Source organism: Pteropus alecto, unplaced genomic scaffold (genome assembly GCF_000325575.1).
Source record: "Pteropus alecto unplaced genomic scaffold, ASM32557v1 scaffold7, whole genome shotgun sequence".
In the NCBI taxonomy this organism is placed as follows: Eukaryota; Metazoa; Chordata; class Mammalia; order Chiroptera; family Pteropodidae; genus Pteropus; species Pteropus alecto.
In genome coordinates, this window is record NW_006494614.1 from 60,725,840 (window position 1) to 60,749,326 (window position 23,487).

At 45.2% G+C, this 23,487-nt stretch overlaps 1 protein-coding gene and 1 pseudogene across 2 annotated transcripts in view; one reads left to right on the forward strand and one right to left on the reverse strand.

Moving 5' to 3' along the window:
* IRF8 (interferon regulatory factor 8) overlaps window positions 1-16,998 on the forward strand; it is a 23,012-nt gene extending 6,014 nt beyond the window's left edge. Inside the window, exons 3-9 of one of the 2 annotated variants that reach the window (XM_006926736.3) lie at window positions 2,820-3,003; window positions 5,738-5,826; window positions 7,163-7,268; window positions 8,409-8,459; window positions 14,344-14,730; window positions 15,678-15,793; window positions 16,356-16,998. In XM_006926736.3, the coding sequence (XP_006926798.1) occupies window positions 2,820-3,003; window positions 5,738-5,826; window positions 7,163-7,268; window positions 8,409-8,459; window positions 14,344-14,730; window positions 15,678-15,793; window positions 16,356-16,532 (1,110 nt within the window). In that variant the 3' untranslated portion in view covers window positions 16,533-16,998. The remainder of the gene's footprint in view (window positions 1-2,819; window positions 3,004-5,737; window positions 5,827-7,162; window positions 7,269-8,408; window positions 8,460-14,343; window positions 14,731-15,677; window positions 15,794-16,355) is intronic. The other variant, XM_006926737.3, reaches the window with a different exon arrangement.
* On the reverse strand, window positions 15,104-15,222 carry LOC112474881 (annotated as a pseudogene).
* Window positions 16,999-23,487: the final 6,489 nt, after the last annotated feature.

The following is a 23,487-nucleotide window of genomic DNA, read 5'->3' on the forward strand; positions in this document are numbered from 1 at the left end:
CCACTGGGAGGGTGACAGACTGGGCTGGTGAAATACAGATGGGGAGAACCCATCTGGTGCTTCCCTGAGTTGTGCTCACTCACTCCATCCTCTGAGGGGCGTATCTCTGCACTGCCGACCAAACGTGTTTTTGCCATTGGAAGAAGTCAATAGGTAGGCCTTGGTTAGATACCTCTTTTTCTGTCTTAGTAAATGGATTGTAAGAAGCCACTTATACAAGACAATCCTTCATTGTTCGCAGGAGTCATTCTGAGGTCAGCTTCATGGTGTAGACCAGAGGTAGCTGGGAGATTGCACCATTAGCTCATTTTGTACCACCTCTGAGGATACTGATGAGGCCCTGACATCAGCTCATATTTATGTTTTTAAAAAGTATTTTGCCTCCTTTTCATAAGGTTGGGGGAGAAAATCGAGTTAACGGAGGGTTATAATTCATTGATTGCTCTCTCATTGACCAGGCATTGTGATAGGCCTAAATGAATTAGAACTTACTTAGTAGCACAGATATTTCAAATTCAGTAGGACTTAGAGGAAAAAAAATAGCATTTGATTTTTAAAACACAAGATGAGAGAATAATGTTAAATTAGGAAGAATTTACGGTCCTGGGTTTACTGCTGGCTGCTGATGAGTGCAGAGTACCTTGTGGACAGGAGGCATGGGGTGTGGTAGGGACTGAATAGCCATATTGCCTGTTGTTGGTGGGGCTTGGAATCACTCTGTTCTGTCTGGGGTTAGGTCTAGAGTCTGGAGAGATCACCCAGCTAAGCTGATATTTTAGAGCCGGCCAGGGGAAACAGGGTACCTGATGCCAGCCCAGGGCATTTCCTGCCCACTGGCCCTGCTTTGCTTTATGATGTCCTGGCTTTCTTCATGGGGTTAGTGTGAGCCTTGAAGAAACCAGTAACTATGACAGTAGGCTGGGCAGTTCTGGATAAATACCAGCTGGTCCTAACATTGCCCGCAGATCCATGCTCTTCAAAGTCCACTTGTAAAATGGATTAACTCAGTGTTCTCAAACAGGTGTGTGTATGTAGCACGATTTTACCTCCTTGGAGGACACTTGACGATCTCTAGAGAGACATTTTTGATTGTCACAATGGAGGTGGGGGTGCTATAGGCATCTAGTGGGTGGAGGCCAGGGCTGCAGCTAGATATCCAACCACACACAGAATGATCTGACCCCAAATGTCAGTAGTATCGAGGTGGAGACACTTTCATTTATTTATTTATTTATTTATTTATTCATTCATTTATTTATTGGCACTTTGATTTAATATAATAAAAATTTTTAATTACTGTTCAGTGTGTACATGGTTTGCACTCACATTTCTCTGAAAAAAATAAATTTATGCATGGCCTATGATGCAGTTAATAAATGATTGAAAAAAATATTGAAAAGGATTGAAAGCCATTTACTCTGAAACATTCGTTAAGGGGAGTTTTGCGTATATGTTGGAAAAGGAAATGACTGCTCAAGCTCATTAACAGGAGTTTTCTACAGTTTCTTTACCTCAGACAGAGATGCTAAATCTGAGCTCTGGGCAATAAAAGAGGAGGGAGCTGTAAGTGAGCTGTGAGGTCTTGTCTTTTAAGAGGAAAATACCCCAAACTTCTTTAAATGGAGCTGTGACTCATAGGGGCGTTTTGGAGTTTCTGGAAGTGTGGCTTCCTAAGTCATAATCACTGGAGTGCTAGCTAAAGATGCAGGTTCACAGACCTAACCCACACCGACTAATGAGAGGGGCAGGCCCAGGAATCTGCATTTCACGAGCTTTCCAGGGGATTGGCATTAAACTTGAGAACACTTGCCTTAGTGGAAATCCACCGGGTTGGAAGTCGGAACAGTTGGCTTTTAATCCCAGACTGGGTCATATTGGGGAAATTATCTCTTGGAATTGCATTTTTCTGAGTGGGGCTTGAGAATTCCCTGTAGATCTGGTATTATTTTAGGTTGGAAGATGTGTCTGATTTTGCCTAACGCCAAAGGTTATTTTCACCTGATAGTAGTGACCTCCTAATTGATGTGTCTTGTATTCCAATTTTGAACTTAAAACTATGCCGGTTCACATGTTTAACTTTTAAAAATATCTTCATAGCTATTTTGTAAGTATCAATTTGTACTTCTTAATCCCTCCCCCTGCCCCATTTTTAAAAAATACTGCCCCGTTTTACGTTTTGACTTTAAGTTCCGAGTTTTGAGTCTCTCGTCCTAGTTTAGAGTCTAAGGTTTGGAGAGGTCAGAAAACAGAGCCATGAAAAAAACAACAGAGAGGAAAAACATTTCATTGCATTTTAAGCAGTGCCCAGGGGAGGTGGGGGGCAGGTTAGAATAAATGCCAAAATGCAAAACAAAATTTCTATTAAAAGTAGCAAGGCAGTAGATGACCACACTCCGAATTTTTGCAAATGTTTAGCTAAATTTTTATGCTAGGGGTTGATTAAAAAAAAAATTGTTCTTTGTTTTGAACATTCTAGTGAAACCATGTGAGACTTCCTCTTTGTATTACTTGACCTCAGGCTCCTCCTGGCTCTCTGGTCCTGGGAAGGATTTGTGTGGGGGAGGAGCCTTGGGCTTGGGTTCCAATTCCAGCTCAACTGGGTGATCTTGGGGGACCCCTTCCTGGCCTGGACCTTTTCAGATCTGTCTAAGAAAGGAGTCTGATCGAGGTGTCTGAGCTTTAAAAGTTTCTTGAATGAGAGCTGGTGACCAAAAATGACTTTTAGGGTGGTGAGAATGTGCTAGTCCTGACCTGGGCTGTGGGAGTCCGCTGTCGAGGGGCTGGCTGTGTGTTTCATGTGCTGCTTTCTCTTTCTTTAGGCCTGGGCAGTTTTTAAAGGGAAATTTAAGGAAGGTGACAAAGCTGAACCAGCCACGTGGAAAACAAGGCTACGCTGTGCTTTGAACAAGAGTCCGGATTTTGAGGAAGTAACAGACCGGTCCCAGCTGGACATTTCTGAGCCATACAAAGTTTACCGCATCGTCCCCGAGGAAGAGCAAAAATGTAACTATCCTTGATGGGCACTCAGCCTGACGGGGGCTGACTGGCTTGCAGCTTCCTGTAGGAGACCCTGGGCCTGGGGTCGAAGCCGCCGCCCACAGGATCTGGGTCAGGTGGTTTTAGCTAAACAAAACAGTTCTCTCCTTTGTATAGGCAGATATGGAGCTCTCTTTCCGCTGACCTCACCCACCATCTGCTGCTGACCAAGTGGCAGCTTCCAGTTGAGTGAGAGGCAGCCCTGATGGGAGGAAAGGGCGGGGAGATTGGGTGGCAGCCTGCTCTGCTGCTCACTGTCAGACCAGGAACGTGTTGTAAGACCTCGCTGGGGCTCAGTGATGAGATTGGATAGGAGCAGGGATCCTCTGACAGTGTGGAAGGAATTCCTCTTGTTTTCTGGCTACTCTCAGAGGAGGCTGGGGAAGATCAGGTAGACAAAAGGGATGGCTGATTAAAGTAGAGGGTAAGGTTGTTGAATGAATTTGTGGATGATAGCATTGTTGGTTTCATTGCTGGAGATAGGATATGACTCAGTATATTGTTAGATCGTGCTCATTGTGTGGGAACGCGGGATGTGATAATTCCTGAAGCCTCTTCCAGCTCTAAAATCCTAGGAGAGCATTTGTGAAGAGTTTAGGCAGGGATAGCAACGAAATGCTGCACAGGCCCCAGGCTCGATTCCTGTGCTCTGGTCAGACCTCACTAATCAATCAGGATATATGGAGCTCAGATCTGGCCTTAGAATCTTTTCAAAGTAGTGTGCTGTGCAGCTGCTCTGAATCAGAGCTGGCCCATGAGATAAAATCTAATCGCCATCTCTGGTTTAAAACATTCTTTTAACACATTGATTTTCTTAGCCATTCGATGTGGCAATTAGAATATTGACCCGACAACCCTTATCTTCTTATAGGTCCATTAGTTGCCTGAAAGAAATAGAACCCCCCAAAACTGCTTAGGACTGTGCAGAAATTCTGAGTTTGAGCTCTCCACTGTGGCAAGGTTGAAAATATTGATGTATAATTTTTAAAAAGTAAAAATTGTGACCCTAACAAATATATGATGAGCTTGAGTCAGAGAGTTATTTGACTCGTTGACTAGGGAGCTAGGGGGATGACAAAGGTTGTTTGACAAAACATGACACGGGTATACGTGGTCAGTGAAGGACAGAAGGCTGAGCCAAACTGACGAGTGTCCAATCTGGCAATGCAACAGTAGTTTGGGGGTTATCATTTCTACTGGTCATTTCTAGCTTAATCGCCTGTAAATTAACACCTGCCGTTACTGAGTCTGAAGCCTATTTGATAGTCAGTAATACTAAGTAAAAAAAACTGACCTTGCCCTGGAGAATCAGATGATCCTTAGGGGAGACCTTTGAGAATTCAGCAGTCCTCAACCTTTTTGGCACCAGGGACCGGTGCTCCTATGAGAATCTAATGCCTGATGACCTGAGGTGGAGCTGAGGCGGTGACGCTGGCTCTGGGGAGCGGCTGCAAATACAGATAAAGCTTTGCTTGCTTGCCGGCTGTACACCTCCTACTGTGTGTCCTGGTTCCTAACAGGCCACGGACTGGTACCAGTCCATGACCCGGGGGTTGGGGACCCCTGTCTTAGATGATCCTCTGGAGTGGTTTTCAGAGACCAGTTATCTTTCTGCTTTATTTCCTAGTTTTGAATACTTTTTTCGTCATCATAAAGTAAATTGTGATTTGAAGGAATAGAGTTTTTCTTAGTCCCTCACCCCCAGGATTAGCCAAGCTTGAACTGACAGGTGACCCTAACTTGTTTATAGCATGGGGCACAGCCAGCATCACCTGCAAGGGTAGATGTTAAACAAGCAGGTTCTCAGGGGGCATAGAAATGTTACATTTGCATAATGCCTACATGGACCATTCTCCTCTGTACTTCAGTGATTTGCAAGCTACATTGGGGGTGCCCCACCTGCCCCCTACTTCCCCCATTAACAGCTTCTAAGTGAATTCTTGAATCTATCAAAATAGAATCAAAATTCAGTGAGGATGACATAATAGGTCAGTTCTATAGATCACTGAGACTAATGAATTCCAGCAAACAGGTATTTGTTGTTTATAATACATCTCACACTGATAAACTTAATCAGGTGAGTTTCTGGATCGAAAAGAGGCATAAGAGTGGAGAAGAAACTAGACTGGTCCAGAGTGCTTGTTGTGGAATCACTCAAGCACCTGTAGTGGTTCCTGATGAAGATGGGTTCAAAATGGGCATGGGCGAGTCTTTGTGGTATGCCATGTGTGTGCATGGCATGTGTGTGTACAGATGCGTGCGTGTATATTTGGAAAGGCCAAAAAGAGATTTCCTGCCAATTGTTTAAAAAAAAAAAAGACTTCAACCTGCAAACACATTTTGCCAGGAAATCTTTGAGTGTCTTCAAATACCCCACCTTGTAAATTTAACCTCTGTTGGCTGGTAAATGCCTGGTGTAAAGGATATCTGATATGAATTCACTTGAGATCTCAGCACACAGAAGGAAGAGACCACAGTGTCCTCCAAGTGTTAGAAAGAACCACCACGTTCTCTCTTTTGACTTTACTGATCAGATGACTGAAGAAGCATGGGAAAAAATCTCTAGGCCTTTTCCAAACTTATTGACTATTATTTCTCTCAACTCAGCACTTAAAAAAAAGAAAACACACAGGTTATGGCCTCGATGATGGTTGTGATGCCTCATGGTCATATTTTGTCATGTTTGTCTGATTTTCCTTAGGCAAATTAGGCATGGCGACTCCTGGCTGTGTGAATGAAGTCACGGACATGGAGTGTGGGCGCTCTGAAATTGATGAGCTGATCAAGGAAGTAAGTGGGGGCAGCATTTCCAGGGGTCTAGCCCTGACAGCAGAAGCCTCAATGTGTTTTAGTGAGCATGTCTCCCAGCAAAAGTCACCTCAACCCTGACTGAGAAGGAATACAAGGTCTAGGCCAATTAGAAGCCTTGGGAGGCTTGCCTCTGCTACCTAGTTAGCTCCTTCATCCTGAGGGCTGGGGCAGAGCTGTGTGCTCAGCGTCAGTGACGTTCCCTCAAGCTCTAGACTTCAGATTTAGACATTCTGAATGGCAGTCTTTTATAATGCATCCTGTATCCCCTTGCCTTCTTAGCAGGCTGCAGTGAACAGAATGTAAACTCTCCTTTCTGCTTGGGGTTGTACTTACGACATGATTATTTTGCAAGTTCTCATGGCTGGTGGGCTGCCTACTCTCTTTTAATATGCAGCTTTTCATCTTTGTTGGGTTAGAAAGCCGTATAACCAAGCTTATTTGAATTGTATGTAAGTCATACTTAATAGGCTATGAGTAAAGGATTAACAAAGTTTTAGGCAATGGGTTTTCGAATACCAATTTTAGCTATTTGGATGCCATTTCTTCTACCTTTAGCCTCTTAACTTTTTTTTTTTCTTATGGCTCTTACAAGGCATAGCTAAAGTAATTACATAGCTCTTGCAGATGGTGGTGTGGGGGGCTATAGAAATTCTTCTTAATACTCATGTGGCAATACTAGTCTTAGGAGTAGCTCGGTGGTCCAACAATATAGATAACAAAATGTAACCTACCGTAAGCTGCCTGGCTTTTCTGCACATGGCAGCTGTTACATTTCTGGGTGGTCTTTGGCAGCAGACTGAGTGAATTCCTGGCTTCATGTCTCTCCAGCAATGTCCTGTTTTCCGTATGAAGCTTTTCTGCTGACTCAGCTAAGGGAGTGAGATTATTGGATTGACACACCAGGATCACAGGAAAAGCAGATTTTCAAAAACGTTTCCTAACTGAATTTATCGACCTTGTTTAAAGAATGGGTCAGAGATGGAAAATCTAGACATGGCACATTGAATGAGATTTGCTAAAGCATGGCAGAGTTTGTTCAGTATCACTGTTTATTGGTGTCCCAGAATTTTCAACAGGCAGTTCCATGCAAAAGCCCATAAACTTATTAGGGGCCGTGAAGAGGCTAATAATTTGGTCATGTGGTTTGATCACTAATTCCGCTGGATTTTCTTGGATTTTTCAAGATGCAAAGTAAAACTTCCCTTCTGTCTCATGAGATAAAGACGACGATATGGTTTTAGTTGGGCAACACTGGGGTCCTGCTTTGGAAGCTCAGTGACTACACTGCTCTTCTCTCTCGCCCCCAATGACACAGCCTTCTGTGGACGACTACATGGGGATGGTCAAAAGGAGCCCTTCCCCACCTGAGGCCTGCAGGAGTCAGCTCCTCCCAGACTGGTGGATGCAGCAGCCCAGCGCAGGTGAGGATGGGAGCCCAGAGCTGCTCCAAGTGGTGTGGGGGCTGGATTCGTTTGAATGGTTTCAGCCTTATAGCATCTGGGGCTGGGGCCTTATAGCATCTGGGGGTGAGGGCGGGAATACTGCTATGATTCCTGTTTCACTGAAGGTAACTGAGCCCAGAGAGATGGCCTTTGAGGGCAGAGCCCAGCCATGCCCTTAGCCCCATTCGCACTGCCTCTCAGAAAGGTGCATGTGTCCACTCTCCCCTACGCTCCTGGGAAGGTCAGATTGGAGGGACTGTGGGAGCTTCTCCAAGACTAGGGGGAATTCGTGGCTCCGGGCCATGTTAGGTCTGTTAGGTCTGCCATCCGGTTTCTTAGGACATTAGGGACCCCTCTGATCCACTCATAACCCAAAGCGTCTGGGGAGCATGAGAGCTCAGGCCTAGATCTGAACCCCCAGTCAGGAAGTTGAGTATCTTATATGAGGCTCAGTTCACTCATCTAAAAAGCAGAGACACCAGTATCTGCCCCATGGGGTCATGAGGCTAAATAAGGCATTCACCTGCTTATTAGTTTCTGATGACTCTGTGCTTGAAATGACCCCCCCTCTCCATAAGCGTGAATGCCTTTGCTTCCTCCCTTGGCTTCTCTCCCACTGTCCCCTATAGGAGGCCGGGAGGTGACAGCTGGCCTGGCGGGCCTCCAAGGCTGCCAGGGCGTGGAGTGGTGCCAGTCAGGGGCTCTCGGAGAGTGTCATCTCCCTGTGCTCGGCAGCTAGCTTGGGCATGGGCTCCCCTCTGAGACAAGCTCTGGATGGTGGTCACACAGTCCAGCGATATTTCGGGAGCGGGCCCTCGGGGGGGAAGGAAATGTGGCCCCACAGTGTCACACTGACAAATGGTCAGAAATCCCACAGCACAGAGGAAGTCTCCCCCCGCTCCATGCTGGTTGGGTTGACGTCTGGTTTTCTGCATTTATGAAACATGGGTCGCCACACTGAGAGGGAAAAACACCAAATTCAGCGGAAGCCTGTGGCAGGGCCTCAGGAGCACGCCATATGTGGCTTTTGAAGAAACTTTTGGAGAGGAGGAGAATTTGGCCTGGTTCTCCGCACACAACTGGGTCTGGCTGGGTCTGAATCTGCTTTTCTTTCTCCAGCAGGCTTGCCGCTGGTGACAGGATACACGGCCTACGACACGCACCATTCAGGTACGAGGTATCCTGGGCTGGGCAGGGGAGGGGGAGGGCACTCTTTGAAGACAAAGCTCAAACGACCTGTGTGGGTTCTCGAGGATCTGTGGACGAGCCACAGTCTGGTGTCAGAAGTTGGACACCTGATTCTTCCTTTTCACTGTTTGGTTTGGGAGCGAATAAGTGGCTGGCCTTTTTGAGTCTCTTCTTGGATTGGACCAACAAATAGATCCAAAGAGCTCTTTACAGACGTGATTTTATGTGGGAGAAATTGCTTGAGGACAGACACACTCAAGGCCCAGCTCTGCCCCTCTCATGTGACCCCAGGAAAAATAATTGGACCACTCAGAGAGCCTCAGACCCCTTGTCTGTAATAGGAATAATAATAGCAACTACCTTGTGGAAGTGTTCTGGGGATTAAACATAGTGTTATTAAAACTTTTTGGTAGGGACATACTGGTCAATGAATGTCACCAGTGTCAATTTCTTTTACTGTCTTCCACACCCATGTTTACAACAATAATGATACTAATAACGATCATGGTGGTGACAGTGGTGGTGATGGTGATGATGGTGACGATAGTGGTTATCATGGTGATGGTGGTGATGGTGATAATAGTGATGATGAAAGTGGTGGTTGACATTAGTGAATGTTAACTGGGTCCAAGGTCATCGCTAGGACGTACATGGCCTCATCTCATTACCCTTTTGTAACACCTTTAGGTGGGTGCCATTATTCCCATTGTACTGGCTTAGAAACCCCTGGTCTCACAGTCTGTAGAGCTGGGGTATGGCCCCAGGCTGTCCTATCCATGCTCCTGCCCCCCGTGGACAGAAGACACCTGTGGGCCATCTCATTGTCTAATTACACTGGGGACTTGGACCATGCTCCTTCCAGTGGCCCCTGAAACTTACATTCAGGCTCATTGATGGCATCTTCAGAGCAAAGGAAGCCAGTGTCTTCTCCAACAGCTGCTGGGTTCTATGAGAAGGGAACAGCCTGACTCATCAAGATGGACCACAGAACGTTAGGGCTGGGGATCCGAGACCTCCTGGTGTAGAGGAGGAAACAGGGCTCAGAGAGAAGTGTCTTGACCAAGGCCCTCAAGGGACGGGTGTTTTTTGGGGTAGTGGAGGCAGGTTCTCACCCAGGCAAGAAAATTATAAAGCTCTTATCATTGCACAGCAGCCCTTGGGGACTGTTATAACTCCGGCTTCACAGATGAGGAAACAGCCTTAGAAGTTAAATTGCTCATCCAAGGTCACACTGCTGGTAAGCAGGGTTGCCAGGTTCAAACCCAGGCACCTGGCTTCAAGCCTGTTTTCAGATTTACACTGGATAGCTGCCATGCTCACCAGAGGCCCAGCTCCCGGAGGCCCTGGGTCATGGGACTGGGCCTTTGACCTAGTTAGCTCTGGGCTGTGGCCCAGGGAGTCTGCTGACCAGTGCTTTCTGGGGACAAGAGAGTAGTCAGGCACTGGGCCGTGGCATCTGGGTGAGAAGACACGGTCTGAGGAGGAAGCTTTCTCAAGTTATTCCAGAGCTGTCTCAGCACGCAGCAAATAGAGCGACTTTCTGCCGTAGCCTCGTGCAAAGAAAATACTACAACGTTCCTCTAGAAGTGATGGACTTTGGTACCTCTGTTCAGTTCACCCCCCGCCCCATGTAAAAAAGTTGATGTCGAGGGTCCCCAGTTCTTAACCCTGCAGGCTTGAGGTCAGGTAACGAGTGGAATGGCAGGTGCAAGACAACAGGGAGCGGCAAAGTGGAGGGGCCATGCCTCATGGGTTCGCTTGTGGTGGTTAGTGCCTTGTGGACTTGCAGACCCAGCCAGGCTTAATTTTCCCGTTTTTTTCTAGAGAAACCAGAGGTCTGGATTTTTAGGGGAAATCTTCCCATATAAAAAGGTAGCAGCAAGTCTGCATTAATAATAGCCCACTGTGCTGGTGGATCCAAACATGGCTGTGGCTGCTCATTTGTGCTCTCGACTGTATGTGTTTGAAATGATTGGGGTGAAAAGTGATGTTTGATTGGTGCTTAAGAACACAGATTTGGAGCTGCCTTCGGGGGAGGGAATGAGCAATAGTGCCATTGAGGGCAAGTACCTTAACCTGTCTATGTCTTGGTTTCCTCATCTGGAAAATTTTTAATATTTTTTTATTTTTAATTATAGTTGGCCTACAATATATTAGTTTCAGGTGTACAACATAGTGATTAGACATTTATATACCTTACAAAGTGCTCATCTGACACTGTGCATAGTTATTATAATATTATTGACTATATTCTTTGTTATACTTTACATTCCCATAACTATTTTGTAACTACCAATTTGTGCTTCTTAATCCCTTCCCCTTTTCACCCATCTCTCCCCGCCTCCCATCCTGCAGCTATCAAAATGTTCTCTGTATCTACGAGTTTGTTTCTGTTTCGCCGGTTTGCTTATTTTGTTATTTAGATTCCATATGTAAGTGAAATCATATGGCACTTGTCTTTCTCTGTCTGACTTACTCCTCTCAGTACAATACCCTCTAGGTCCATCCGTATTTTTGTAGATGGCAAGATTTTATTCTTTTTCATGGCCGAGTAGTATTCCATTGTATATACGAATCACCCTTCTTTATTCATTCATCTATTGATGGACGCCCAGGTGGTCTCCATATCTTGGCTATTGTAAAAATGCTGCAATGAATATATGGATTCACAAGTCCCTTCGAAGTAGTGTTTCGGGTTTCTTTGTATAAATATCCAGAAGTGGGATAACTGAGTCCTTCTTTGTCTCTTGGCATAGCCTTTGTTTTAAAGTCTGTTTTGTCTGGCATAAGTAGTGCTACCCCAGTTTTTTTGTTTGTTTCTATTTTCATGAAATGTCTTTTTCATCAAGTGTCTTTTTCATCTTTTTACTTTCAGTCTACGTGTGTCTTTCAATCTGAAGTGAGTCTCTTGTAGGCAGAAAATGTAAAGGTCTTATTTTCTTGTCCATTCGGCCAGCCTATCTTTTGATTGGAGCATTTAATCCATTTACATTTAAAATAATGGTTGATATATATGTAGTTATTGCCATTTTATTATTCATATTTTTGATCTTTTCCTCTTTTCTTTTTCTTCTTAAAGAAGTCCCTCCAACATTTCCTGTCCTATCGGCTTGATGATGATGAAGTCCTTTAGCTTTTTCTTGTCTGGGAAGCTCTTTATCTGTCCTCTAATTCTAAATGATAGCTTTGCTTGTAGAGGAATCTTGGTTGCAGGTCCTTGCTTTTCATCACTTTGAATATTTCTTGCCAATTAAAAATGGGTATAATTATTAATAGTCTCTATCTCATATGGTCATTGTGAGGATGAAATGTGCTAATAGGCCATAAGCACTTGGCGACAGCATTTGGGACATTCTCTGTAGTCCAGGGACTGTGGCTTATAATTTCAGGAGTCTCATCTATGTAGTTAATCTATGTAGGCTCACCTTTTGTCCCGTTACCCCAATTTATTTAATAACTGCCTATATGGTGCTGGCATATGCCGAGCACAAACACAAACTCATGCAACCCTCACAGCCACTCAGTAAAGTGGGTGTATTATAATCTCCACTTTGCTGATGGAGAAACTCAGGCAGAGTGGGAAGCTGCTTGCCCCAGATCACACACTGGGATTACGCATCATGCAGGGGGCTCCAGAGCCTGCTCCGAAGCCTGCAGGCTGCCCTCGGTGGGTCTGGATGTAACAGGAGCAGGACAGGGTTGTAGTGGGGCTCTTAGAATTGCAGAAGGGCTGGACCGAGGACCTGGCAGCCCTTGGATGGCTTCTGCTCAGTGGGTCTCCGCTGCTCACCTGTAGGAGCGGCGAGTCATGTCTCAGGCCTTTCCAGCTCAAACCTTCTTGGAGCCTAAGCTGTCCCATGGCTTTGGGGTCACTAGGATAGCCCTGCCTGGGCACCTCTGGAACACCTTGTCTGCTGCTCCCTCTGAAGTAGTCAGTTCACACGGTCAAGAGGCACTAGTATGAGATAAGATTGCAGCAATGACAGGGCAAAGGGGCAGAATGGTGACAGAGTCATCTGGAGTGTTTCATTCATTTGGGACAAAGTTCAGAGTTGTTCCTGTGTGAAGGAAGTAGAATGTGTCAAGTCATCAGGCAGTGAGGATGTTGCCGACGAGGCGGGTGGGAGGATAGTGAACTGAGGGTAACGAGATATCGGGTTGGATGCTGGTGCTGCCGCTTACCTGCTGGGTGACCCTACCGGGGCCTCAGTTTCCCCAAACATCAAGTAAATGAGTTGGACTAGAGCACCCGCAGCTCTAACTCCCAACCCTACATGATTCTAGAATGCTATTTAACTCCGGTATGGGAGAAAATGGAGCCTGTGAACAGTAGTGGAGAGTCTTAATATTTGACTGAGCAAATGTTTCTTGAACAGAGAGAGAGAGGCCAGTGGGAAGGTCTAAAGAATTGTGAGTGTACAGCGCTGTTAACCAGGCGGGATGGGTGGCCACCCACCGGGCTGCTCCAGACAGTTGTGCAGGTCATGCAATGCACAGCTCTAGTGGTACCATGGAGCTGGGCAGCTCACAGCCTGTGTGGCTCCAGGGGACAGCTCTGGACTAGTCGGGGTCCCTTAGAAGGTGCCCCAGACTCACCAAGCTCATTGAGAGTGCATGTAATTCTTAGTTTAAGGCTTTTAAAATGCAGATTCCTCAGGTAATATCCCCAAATTTAACTCGTTTTCATTCTTACCTTAGTTTAGAGGTTCCCAAACTTTAGTCACGTAAGCTCCACCTTCGCAATCAATTTTTATACCTGGGTACCACCTGGACTGTTATTAACATCCTATTTTTCTCCAAATCTTACTTTTTCAAACTTAAGTTTATTTTAAATGAGGGCCATCTATCATGGTCTGTTAAAGGAGATCCACTGTCACTTTCTATAAGTAGGAAGTCAGAGGTCAAAGCAAATTCAGTGAAAACCAGATATACTGTTTAGCAGTTCTGGCCAGATATTACCACCTGCTCAAGGCTTGGAGCCCCAACTCCTGTCCTTTGTTAAAAGGGTGGTTGTCAGGATTCAGTGTTAAAAATCCATCGGCACCAAACTGGGGCTTTCTTTTTGAGATGATCAGAGATTAAGAGAATATTGAAAATGGAATAATCTTTATTTATTTGATGCTGAGTCACTCCCGCCTCCAATCATTTTATATGCAGCACATTCTGGGAAATGTTGCCTCGATTTAAACGTTTTTCATACTCTTTCCTGAGAATGGGTTTGGATGACAGGTTTCAGAGAGATTCTTAATTAGAATCCAAGGAATCTCAAGGAAACTGTGAATTTGCCAAGAAAAATATTACGTCTTTATTTTCACTAACCTCGAATTCTAGCATTTCCTTCTGTTGTGAATGTAAGCAACAGGCCACACACCTTTGTACAATATATTTGACTATATATCTAGATAACATTGTATAATATATATTATAGAGTATAATGTTGTTTAATATATGTATATCATAACATGGTATAATATATAGTATAAGATCATGTAACAGTGTTACATCGGTGCCTATGAAATGGAGCTATTTTCCTAAGAAATTAAGTTGTCAAAACCTCCTTATCCTCCAGGTGACTGGTAAATTGCACAGATGTCAGGCCTTCCCCAATAGTACAGAGAGCACTACAGTAGTTTTTTATATTCAGAATCATTAGTTTTCTCAGTAATCCTGAGCGTTTATTTATGTTTATAAAAATCATTATTTCTAGAAGGGGTGCGTGAACTTCCCAGAATGCCATAGAGGACCTAGACACACAGAAAGTTAAGCTCCCCAGTTTGGGAGAAAGAAAGGTTCTGGACATTTGCGTGGGAAGGACCAGGGAGCCCCCTTTCTATCAGTCTTGATATTGTCCCCCTGTTCCCCACAGCCTTCTCTCAGATGGTCATCAGCTTCTACTATGGGGGCAAGCTGGTGGGCCAGACCACCACCACCTGCCCCGAGGGCTGCCGCCTGTCCCTGAGCCAGCCGGGTCTGCCCAGTGCCAAGATGTATGGGCCCGAGGGCCTGGAGCTGGTGCGCTTCCCGCCGGCCGACACCATTCCCAGCGAGCGGCAGAGGCAGGTGACTCGGAAGCTGTTTGGGCACCTGGAGCGTGGCGTGCTGCTGCACAGCAGCCGGCAGGGCGTGCTGGTCAAGCGGCTGTGCCAGGGCCGCGTGTTCTGCAGTGGCAACGCTGTGCTGTGCAAGGACAGGCCCAACAAGCTGGAGCGTGACGAGGTGGTCAAGGTCTTTGACACCAGCCAGTTTTTCCGAGGTCGGTACCACCATTACCTGCTGCTCAAATCCTAACGATCACTCCTCCTTCCCGTGGGCCATTCGCCACCGCAGTCCTTGTGGGGACATGGAGGGGCCAGGGGCATGGGTGCAGCAGGAGCAGCCCTTGCATTTGAATCCTGCTCCTCGCTTTCCTAACGAGCCATCCTGGGGAACCTCTCTGTGTGTAGAATGGGAGTGCAGCCGCGTACCTTTCCGGCGTGGCTGTTGGGAGAATAAAGGAGCTTAGCACCTTGCGACTCTGTTGCGGGTTGTCTCCAGGCACTGGGAACTGGTTAGAAATGCAGAGTCTCAGGCCCCACCCTGGCTCTCTGGGTCAGAATCTGCATCTTTTTTTTTTTTTTTTTTTTAAACGCCTATAGTACTTGGTCTTCCTAGGTGGTCTCCCATTCAAGTACTAACCAGGCCTGACCCTGCTTAGCTTCCGAGATCAGATGAGATTGGGCACGTGCAAGGTGGCATGGCCGTAGACCAGATCTGCATCTTGACCAGATTCTTGGGGATTGATGTATGCTGACCTTGTACACACCGAGTCTGCAGGACAACACCCACACGCAGAAGTGCTGGGCATCAGCTGTTGTTATTCTGTGAGGGGGATAATTAGGACCCCACCCTTCAATGTTCCCCCTAGAAGGTCAGGGTGTCTGAAGTCAATCTGGCCACCTACAGTGCTGCGCACGACCCCCTTCTCTGTGCCCCCCAAACTCCCTGCTCCTCTTCCTGTAATAGCACCGGCTAGGAGCTAGTGTGACCCCTCTCCTGCCACCTGGTGTAAGAACTCCCGGAGGCCTCCGGGAGAAGGGGCCCTGGAAAGGCAGGCGAGGTGACGTGTGAGCTGAGGTGTGAGCACGGAGGAGCCCACTGGGTGAAGAGGGTGGCAAGGCCCCGAGTCGCCAACCTCCCCTCCCCCACCCCGTGTCTCTCCAGAGCTGCAGCAGTTCTATGGCAACCAGAGCCGGCTGCCAGACAGCAGGGTCATGCTGTGCTTCGGAGAAGAGTTCCCAGACATGACCCCCTTGCGCTCCAAACTCATTCTCGTGCAGGTAAGAACAGGGAGCTTCAGAGCTCGTGGCCGGGTCTCCTGGCCCACACGTCAGGACCCAGTTTCTACTTGGGCTGCAGGACAGGCGGCGAAGACAGGGGTACTCCACTTGTGTGCAGAGGCAGGCCCGAGCAAGACCTTCGAGTGGGGAAAGTGGGTTCTCGCCACCTCTGCACCATCTTCTCATGTTCCAGGCCTCTCACGACTCAACGTGTCCCCCCAACTTTTTTTTTTGTTTGGTTGGTTTTCTAAGTCAAACCCTCCTTCCCAGGATGATTCCACCTTGCCTTAAGGTCTAAGTGACAGATGAGGGCTTTGCAAGCCCTTATTTAACTCTAGTCAAAGGAATGAAACTCATGGTGGAATTCTGGACACTGGCCAGCCAGGTTGGGACAATATTGGGAAAGCATATCTAAGAGTCTTTGTAGGAATACCGCTCGCCCTTTCTTTGCATCTGCCTTTTCTGGGTTCATCCCTTTGGGACGCGAGTGGAGGTTCTGAATGATAGCTTCGGACTGGGGTAATCCTACCTCCATCTCTTGCCTTGTGCACCATCCCTCTAGATTGAGCAACTCTACGTCCGGCAGCTGGTGGAAGAAGCTGGGAAGAACTGTGGTGCTGGGACCATGATGCAGGCTCCCGAGGAGCCTCAGCCAGACCAGGTCTTCCGGATGTTTCCAGATATTTGTGCCTCCCACCAGAGATCCTTTTTCAGAGAAAACCAACAAATCACAGTTTAAGTCTCTCTCTCGGGCACCCCACCCTGCCCACATCTCGAATTTCATTATTACAATTACTGTCGTAATTATTTAAGGATGTGGATCCCTCTGACCTGGGGTGGGGTGCTTCACTCTGCTCTTAATTTAGTAAGGGCATTCTCTGAGGACTTGACATTTAAAGGCAAATTGTATCACAGTTCTACTCTTCAGATGTAAACACTGAAACTCACACCAAATGGTCTGGATGCTGTAACTAGAACTGTGATTAAAACATATATTTCCTGCATTTTTTCCTAATTATCATTAGTTGCTACAATTCTTTCAGCATTTTGGGATAACCGATATTTCCAAAGACTTGGCATTCAGTTTGGCTAGCACATAGCTGCTTCCAGTAAAGAAATTTGGAGAAGATCGACTTGTGAATACAAGGCTGCTTTTCGTCGTTATCTTTTGTTAGAGCTATAAATTTATGATTTCATGTTCTTGATTTGATGTGGAGTGTCTTTTTACTTTTAAGCATGTTGATAAGGTTTTAAAATACTTAGATACTAGCCTTCATTTAATAAGAGAAAGCAAAACTTTTGGCTTGTTAGGCGAATGTATATTCTTCCCAGAATCTGGTGCTAGGACAGCATTTTCATCGCCAGGTAAACCAAAGTGTGTCTGAAATTTTTCAGACAATGAAAAATTTCCCTTTGGTCCTTTGTTGCCAGGAAGGTTAGAGCTAAATTTATTTTTTTTCATTTCTGTAATTAAACCACCCCAGATACCTCTCTCTTTTCTTCTTTGTAAATGGTTTTGACCCATTTTTAAAATATTTGTACTTTTAATTGTCCTATTTTACACGTCTTATTATTAGAAATTGCTTTTCTTCTTTTCTTTTCTTTTTTTTTAAATAAAGTGAGCAGGACGTAAACCACAAGTTCAAACAATAATTGTGACTTGTACCCACATTTTGATTGTGCCTTTGATTCAGCAGACCCATTCATTCACCAGCCAATGGTGTTTGGTGTGTGGGCATGGCTAGAGTGAATTGGGGGATGTGGATGACCTGTGATAGCCTGTCACCACTGCACTGGCCATGGGGTAGACCGTGGCCAGGAGAAAGCCTTCCCCCATCCTCACCACTCCGTGAGCTTCAAAACAGCTCCACTCGGTACCAAATTCTCCTCTTCAACAGCCGTCCCATGGGATTTCCATGGAGAAGTTCCAGTTTTAGCCTTAGAAGAACTTACCCTATTTACTAGCAAATAAGATGCATTTATTACTCAAGAATGTGTCAAAATGTTTATCCTAAATCATGATACTAATCAAAAGCCAGGGGCAGAAGACAAAACAATGGCTTGGCTTAATGGCGAGGGCGGTTCACGCCATCTCGCTGACATTCCAGTATGCAGTATGGCCCGTCTCTACACCCACTTTAAAATCACTTTCAGGATTAAAAAGCACTTGAACATTTTTTCTAAAAAAATGTTATATTTTGCTAGATTCGGGTGCCTTTTATTTGTCTGTGTGTCCTGCGTGGTGCACTGGCCCTGCTAGAGATAGGCACACGTGGTGCGTGTCGAGCGCCTGCCCCATTTCTTGCCAGTGCAGAGTTAGTTGGTTAGACTGGGTCAGTCACTCCGTGGCTGTAGACTCCAGGCAGGTTTAGGGGGGTGGGGTGGGTCCTTTTGCCTCCCTTTTACTGTTTTAAAGGTGTAGAAAAGAACTTTCTTTATTCTTTTCCCTTTATCATTCAGCCTGGGTCACTACCTCCCCTGACTCAGAATCTCACAATGAAAGGGCAAGAAGAAGCCGTATCTGTCAACACTCATTTTGAGAAATGGGATTAAGGGTTGGGATTTCAGGGACAAATTAGCCCAGCTCAGCCAACCTGGCAGCCAGCCTTGTGACCACAAAGTCTCTGATTTAAAATCTGAAAAGTCAAAGAATGCCTACTTATTTTCCCATCGTTACTGCTATGAGGGTGATGCCGGTGTAGCGCTAAGTCAGACTTAATGATTATAGGGCCTTTAGATGTGTCTGAAGTCAGATAAAAATATAAGAAAACTCCAGTAAGAGTGGCTTTTCTCCTTTGGCCAACAAAGTGAGCATTACATGTTTTAAGGATAATGGACCTGTCTTCTGCAATTGTGTATGATAACAATAGGCTTTAGTCCTTAGCTCAAATGAATGTTAAAGCACACATCTTTAATATAGCAAATGAATATTTATTTTTGTATGCATTCAAAAAGTATATTGATCTTTTCTATTCTTTATTAAAATAAAGTGCTCTTTTTTAAAGCTGATGTGTGCGCTGTTTTTTTAAGTCACCACCAAATATTTTATCATTTTCACCAAATTCTAAGTTCTTTAAAGGGGAAATTAAAAAATAATACTGCACTGCGATTTTCAGGATTTTTTGCTTATTTGTTTTTTATTCATTCCCAGAATAATAGCAAAAAGGTATGGAGGCCTGCAGATCATTCAGAATTTCCTGGAGCAGATATGGGCTCACACCATGTTTTTATTAAAATTCGAGGGCCTGTTTGGGTTTCTGTGACCTGACTGATGAATGTGCAGAGGGTGTGGGAAAAGTAGAGTTCGGCATTGTAAATGCTATCCCAGAAGCTGCTGGGAATGATTTGCAGGAGGGCCACCCAGGTTGGGTCTTCACATGTGATGGGGTGTGCATCCTTACATTCAGACACATGCTCACTGGGCTAGGTCCTAGGGGTCGATCGGGGACACGAGAGGCCCTGTTTGGCAATCGTGGAGATTGCTTCTAGTCTAGTGGGACATGCCTGTTGCACAACCCAGTACAAATCGATCAATAGCAGGGAGGTACAGACTCTGGCTAAGCCAGGTGGAGAGGTGTTACCCAACACATTCTGTCTTACACAGCCATGCGTATTCTTTCTCCAGACTCAGATAAACCCAGTGCGACTGGGGCTGTCCTTATTCTCAGCTTACAGATGAGGAAACCGAGGCACAGGTTCGTGCTTGACTGACTGTGGGCCATTTGTGTCCTGGGGGCACAGTTCAGTCTGAGAAGCTTTCCGACATCTTGCCGCTGTGCTTAAGGCTGCTAACACCACGCTAAAAAAGGTAGCAGCTGGGCAAATCTCTGATTTTCTTAGAAATCTTTGCAGTGAGTCATGTTAATTCCCGAATGTTGCAAGTAGGAGTTTTGTTTATAAGCAAGCCCTTTATTGTCCTGTGGATTCAGGGCCAGATGCAGAAACTTGATAAAGTCTGCTTCTCTCCAGAGTTCATCGTCCTTGTGCAGACAGTGGACAAACCTTCTCATTCAGCTTCTTGCAGCAGCCTTGGAGGGTGAGGAGGGAATTCAGAGGCAAGATGCTTCAGGAATAACTGGGGGCTCTAGAACATGTTGTTACGACTGTAGATGTGAACTAGCTTTTGAGATGTTGACCTTTCTCTGAGACCTGAAGGGCAGCGAGCAGGAGTGGGCTGATGAGACATTCTGGAAAGCAAGCAGCCTTCACTTTTTGTATTTTAAAAACATTTAAAGAAATGAAAGATATTTCAACAATTGCTTTCTGAGGGCCTCTTAGTGCACTAACTTCGACAAAATCCATCTGTGATATGAAATTTTTGTCTTTTTTTTTTTTTGTAATGTCCACATGGATTGAGATGATGACCCCTGGGGTAAACATCCACAGGCTCTGCTGGGCCCTGGGAATCCTGGGAGAATCCTCCTGAAGGGGCCGACTGGGCAGGCATCCCTGCGTGCTATGGGGACAATTCTTTCCATAAAGAAGCAATTGTGGGAACTTATCTGTGTGAGTGATTCAGACTCTCCATAATAGAATGTTTTGCAATTCAACCACTTAGAAATATTTAGAAATTCTTTCTAAAGAATGATCTATAGCTAATGACTGTAACAGCTCAGTAGGCTGAGAGTGGGGGAGGGGTGGCTTCTCAATGGAAAGTCTGGCTGCTTTAAGTAAAAGTAGGAGGGAAGCAGCAAACGTCTCAACCCACTCATAATCTATACCTCCCTCTTGGAAACGCACACCATACACTGGCATATTAAAAGGTTTCACTTACAGTAAGGCACTCATTTAATCCAGTGTTTCCCAAATTTATTTGCTCTGATGTTATGCCTTTGCAATGTGTCTATGGGTGAGTGATGCCTAATCCGAACTGAACAACCTTAGGTGTTGAGAGGAAAGTGTGCATATTTTTTTTTCCTGCTCTTGGCCTGTCATTCTGTCTAGATGGAGTCTGCCAGGGCGGGGATGGCTTTACTCATCTCTTTCTGTGTAACAAACTACTCCTAACCTCAGTGGCATAAAAACATTTTACTTTGCTCATGGATTTTGTGGGTCAGGATTTAGACAGGGTACAATGGTGTTGGCTTTTCTCCATTCCGTAATGTCTGGGGTCTTATCTGGGAAATTTCAAACCATTGAGAGTGACTTGAGGGTCTAGGGGGTAGAAGCACTTGAAGGCTTTTTCATCTATATATCTGGTGCCTGGGTCAGGAAAACTGGAAGGCTGGGTACAGCTGGAATGTCCACGTGTGGTCTCTCTATGTAGTTTGGGCTTCCGCGCCATATGGCAGCCTCAGGGCAGATCAGTGGACGACGGGGAAGCCGAATGGCTATTTATGACCTGGACCTAAATGCCATTTAACATCATTTCTGCTACACTCTATTGGTCAAAGCAGTCACAAGGCTGCCCAGATTCAGAACAAGCAGAGACCCCCACCTTCTGATGATAAGAGTGTCAAAGAATTTGCAGCCATGTTTTAAAACTGCCACGGGGGCCCATAAGCATCTCCTTTGCTACTCATCCCACCTACCTTTTTAGAACCCTTCTGATGATAAGAGTGTCAAAGAACTTGCAGCCATGTTTTAAAACTGCCACTGGGGCCCATAAGCATCTTCTCCTTTGCTACTCATCCCACCTACCTTTTTAGAAGTCTTTTGCTCTCACCCCAGAAGTCCTGACCAACTCCTTGAGTCCCAGGCAGGTAGACCTTTCCTCACTCCAACACAGAAGTATGACAGTGGACACTTGCTTTCTTCAGAACGTAGCCCTTCTCTTGCGAACATTGGCCTCCTCTCAAGGCATGACTCTGATATGTTACTGGGTGAGGACGGGGGTGTATGGGGAACTTTCCAGTTAGGGTTAATCTTGGCTGCTATGGTGAGAGTCCTGTGTGGAGTCCCTTTTCCTTCCATCCATCTGCTCATCATTCCTCATGGTTAGGGAGGGCCCCTCTCCCACCATCCCCCCTCTATCCCCAACCTTATGGCTCTGCCAAAATTTCAAAAGATCATGCTGGTGGTTATGGTTTTTGTGGGGCCCAGGTTGAACTTTCGACTCTATCACCTGTAGCTAAGTGAAAGAGGGCAGGTTAGTAAAATCCTCCATGCCTCAGTTTCGCTATCTGTAGGCTTGTGAGAATAAAGTGAGTTGACACATCAAAGCAGCTTAGAACAGTGCTTGGCAAAGAATCAGCAGTGTATTAACATGAGCTTTGATTATTGAGAAGCCGTGCGGAATCCTGGTTTGGATTCCCCCAGAAACAGAGCCAAGAACAAGGATTTGAGTGTAAGTCTATGTGGGAGGTCATCTCAGGAAAGGCTGGTCAAGGAAGGGGACGAGCCTATGGAGCTTCATTGTCAAGTTGGTGATGCTGTGGCTGCTGGAGCATGATCCTGCTGGGACTCTGGGAAGTGATGAGGCACAGCCCGGCAGACGTAGCCCCCAGATTAGGGGGATCAGGATATTTACGCACCTACCTCCATCAGTTGTTGGAGACATTAATTACTTCGTACTTCTGACTTGCCTTGTGTGCAGGAGGAGTGGGCTCTGGCAGCTGGAACAGCCTCGGACAGGTGCTGGCAGCTGAAAGTCGTCTGCTCCATAAAGCGTCGTCACAGTTATCGAGAGGGAGAATGTCTAATGTGCCAGAGTGCAGCCTTCAGACCCCAGTCGCCCAGGGTCCAAGTTTCAGCTCAGTGCTTATTAGCTGTGTGTCCTTGAGACTGTCACTTAAACTTTCCGTTCCTCAGTTCTCTTATCTGTAAAATGGGGATAATAACACTACTTATTGCAAGGATTAAATGACTTAATAAGTATAAAGAGCTTAAAACAGTACCTGACACATAGTAAGTACTAAAAAAAGTATACGATATGTATATTTATCCTTAATGTAACTAAATGACCTTATATTTAAATATTGATGTCTTACAAATAATTAAATAATTATAATTATTTATATTGACTATAAATAATTAAACAGTTATATGTAATTATGGAATAATTCCTAATTAAATACTTGATATGATAAATTATTTATAGACTTTTGTACCTATTTGATTATCTTTTATTGTAATTACTTAACTTTTTAATTATATTAATCATTACATTAATATATAATTATTAAAGAACTGTATTATTATAATCGTGTAAATAATTAAACACAGTAGTTTCCCCTTATCCATGAAAGATACGGTCCAAGACCCCTAGTAGATGCCTGAAATCGCAAATAGCACCAAACCCTATATATCCTATGTTTTTTCCTACACATATGTACTTATGATAAAGTTTAATTTACCAATTAGGCATAGTAAGAGGTTAACAACAATAACTAATAATAAAATAGAACAATTATAACAATATACTGTGAGAAAAGTTATGTGCATGTTCTCTCTCTGATCACTGAGACAGCTACTAAATAATTAACAGGTGGGTGGCAGATACAGTATAAATACACTGGACAAAGGGATGATCCACGTCTTGGGCGGGGCGGAGTTAGACAGCGTGAGATTTCATCATGCTACTCAGAACGGCGAGCAACTGAAAACTTATGCATTGTTTATTTCTGAAATTGTCCCTTAATATTTTCAGGCCATGGTTGACTGCGGGTAGCTGAAACTCCGAAAAGCAAAAACTGCTGTAATTATAATGCCATGAGAAAATGACGATAACATGATTTCTTATTTATTTTCTGCTC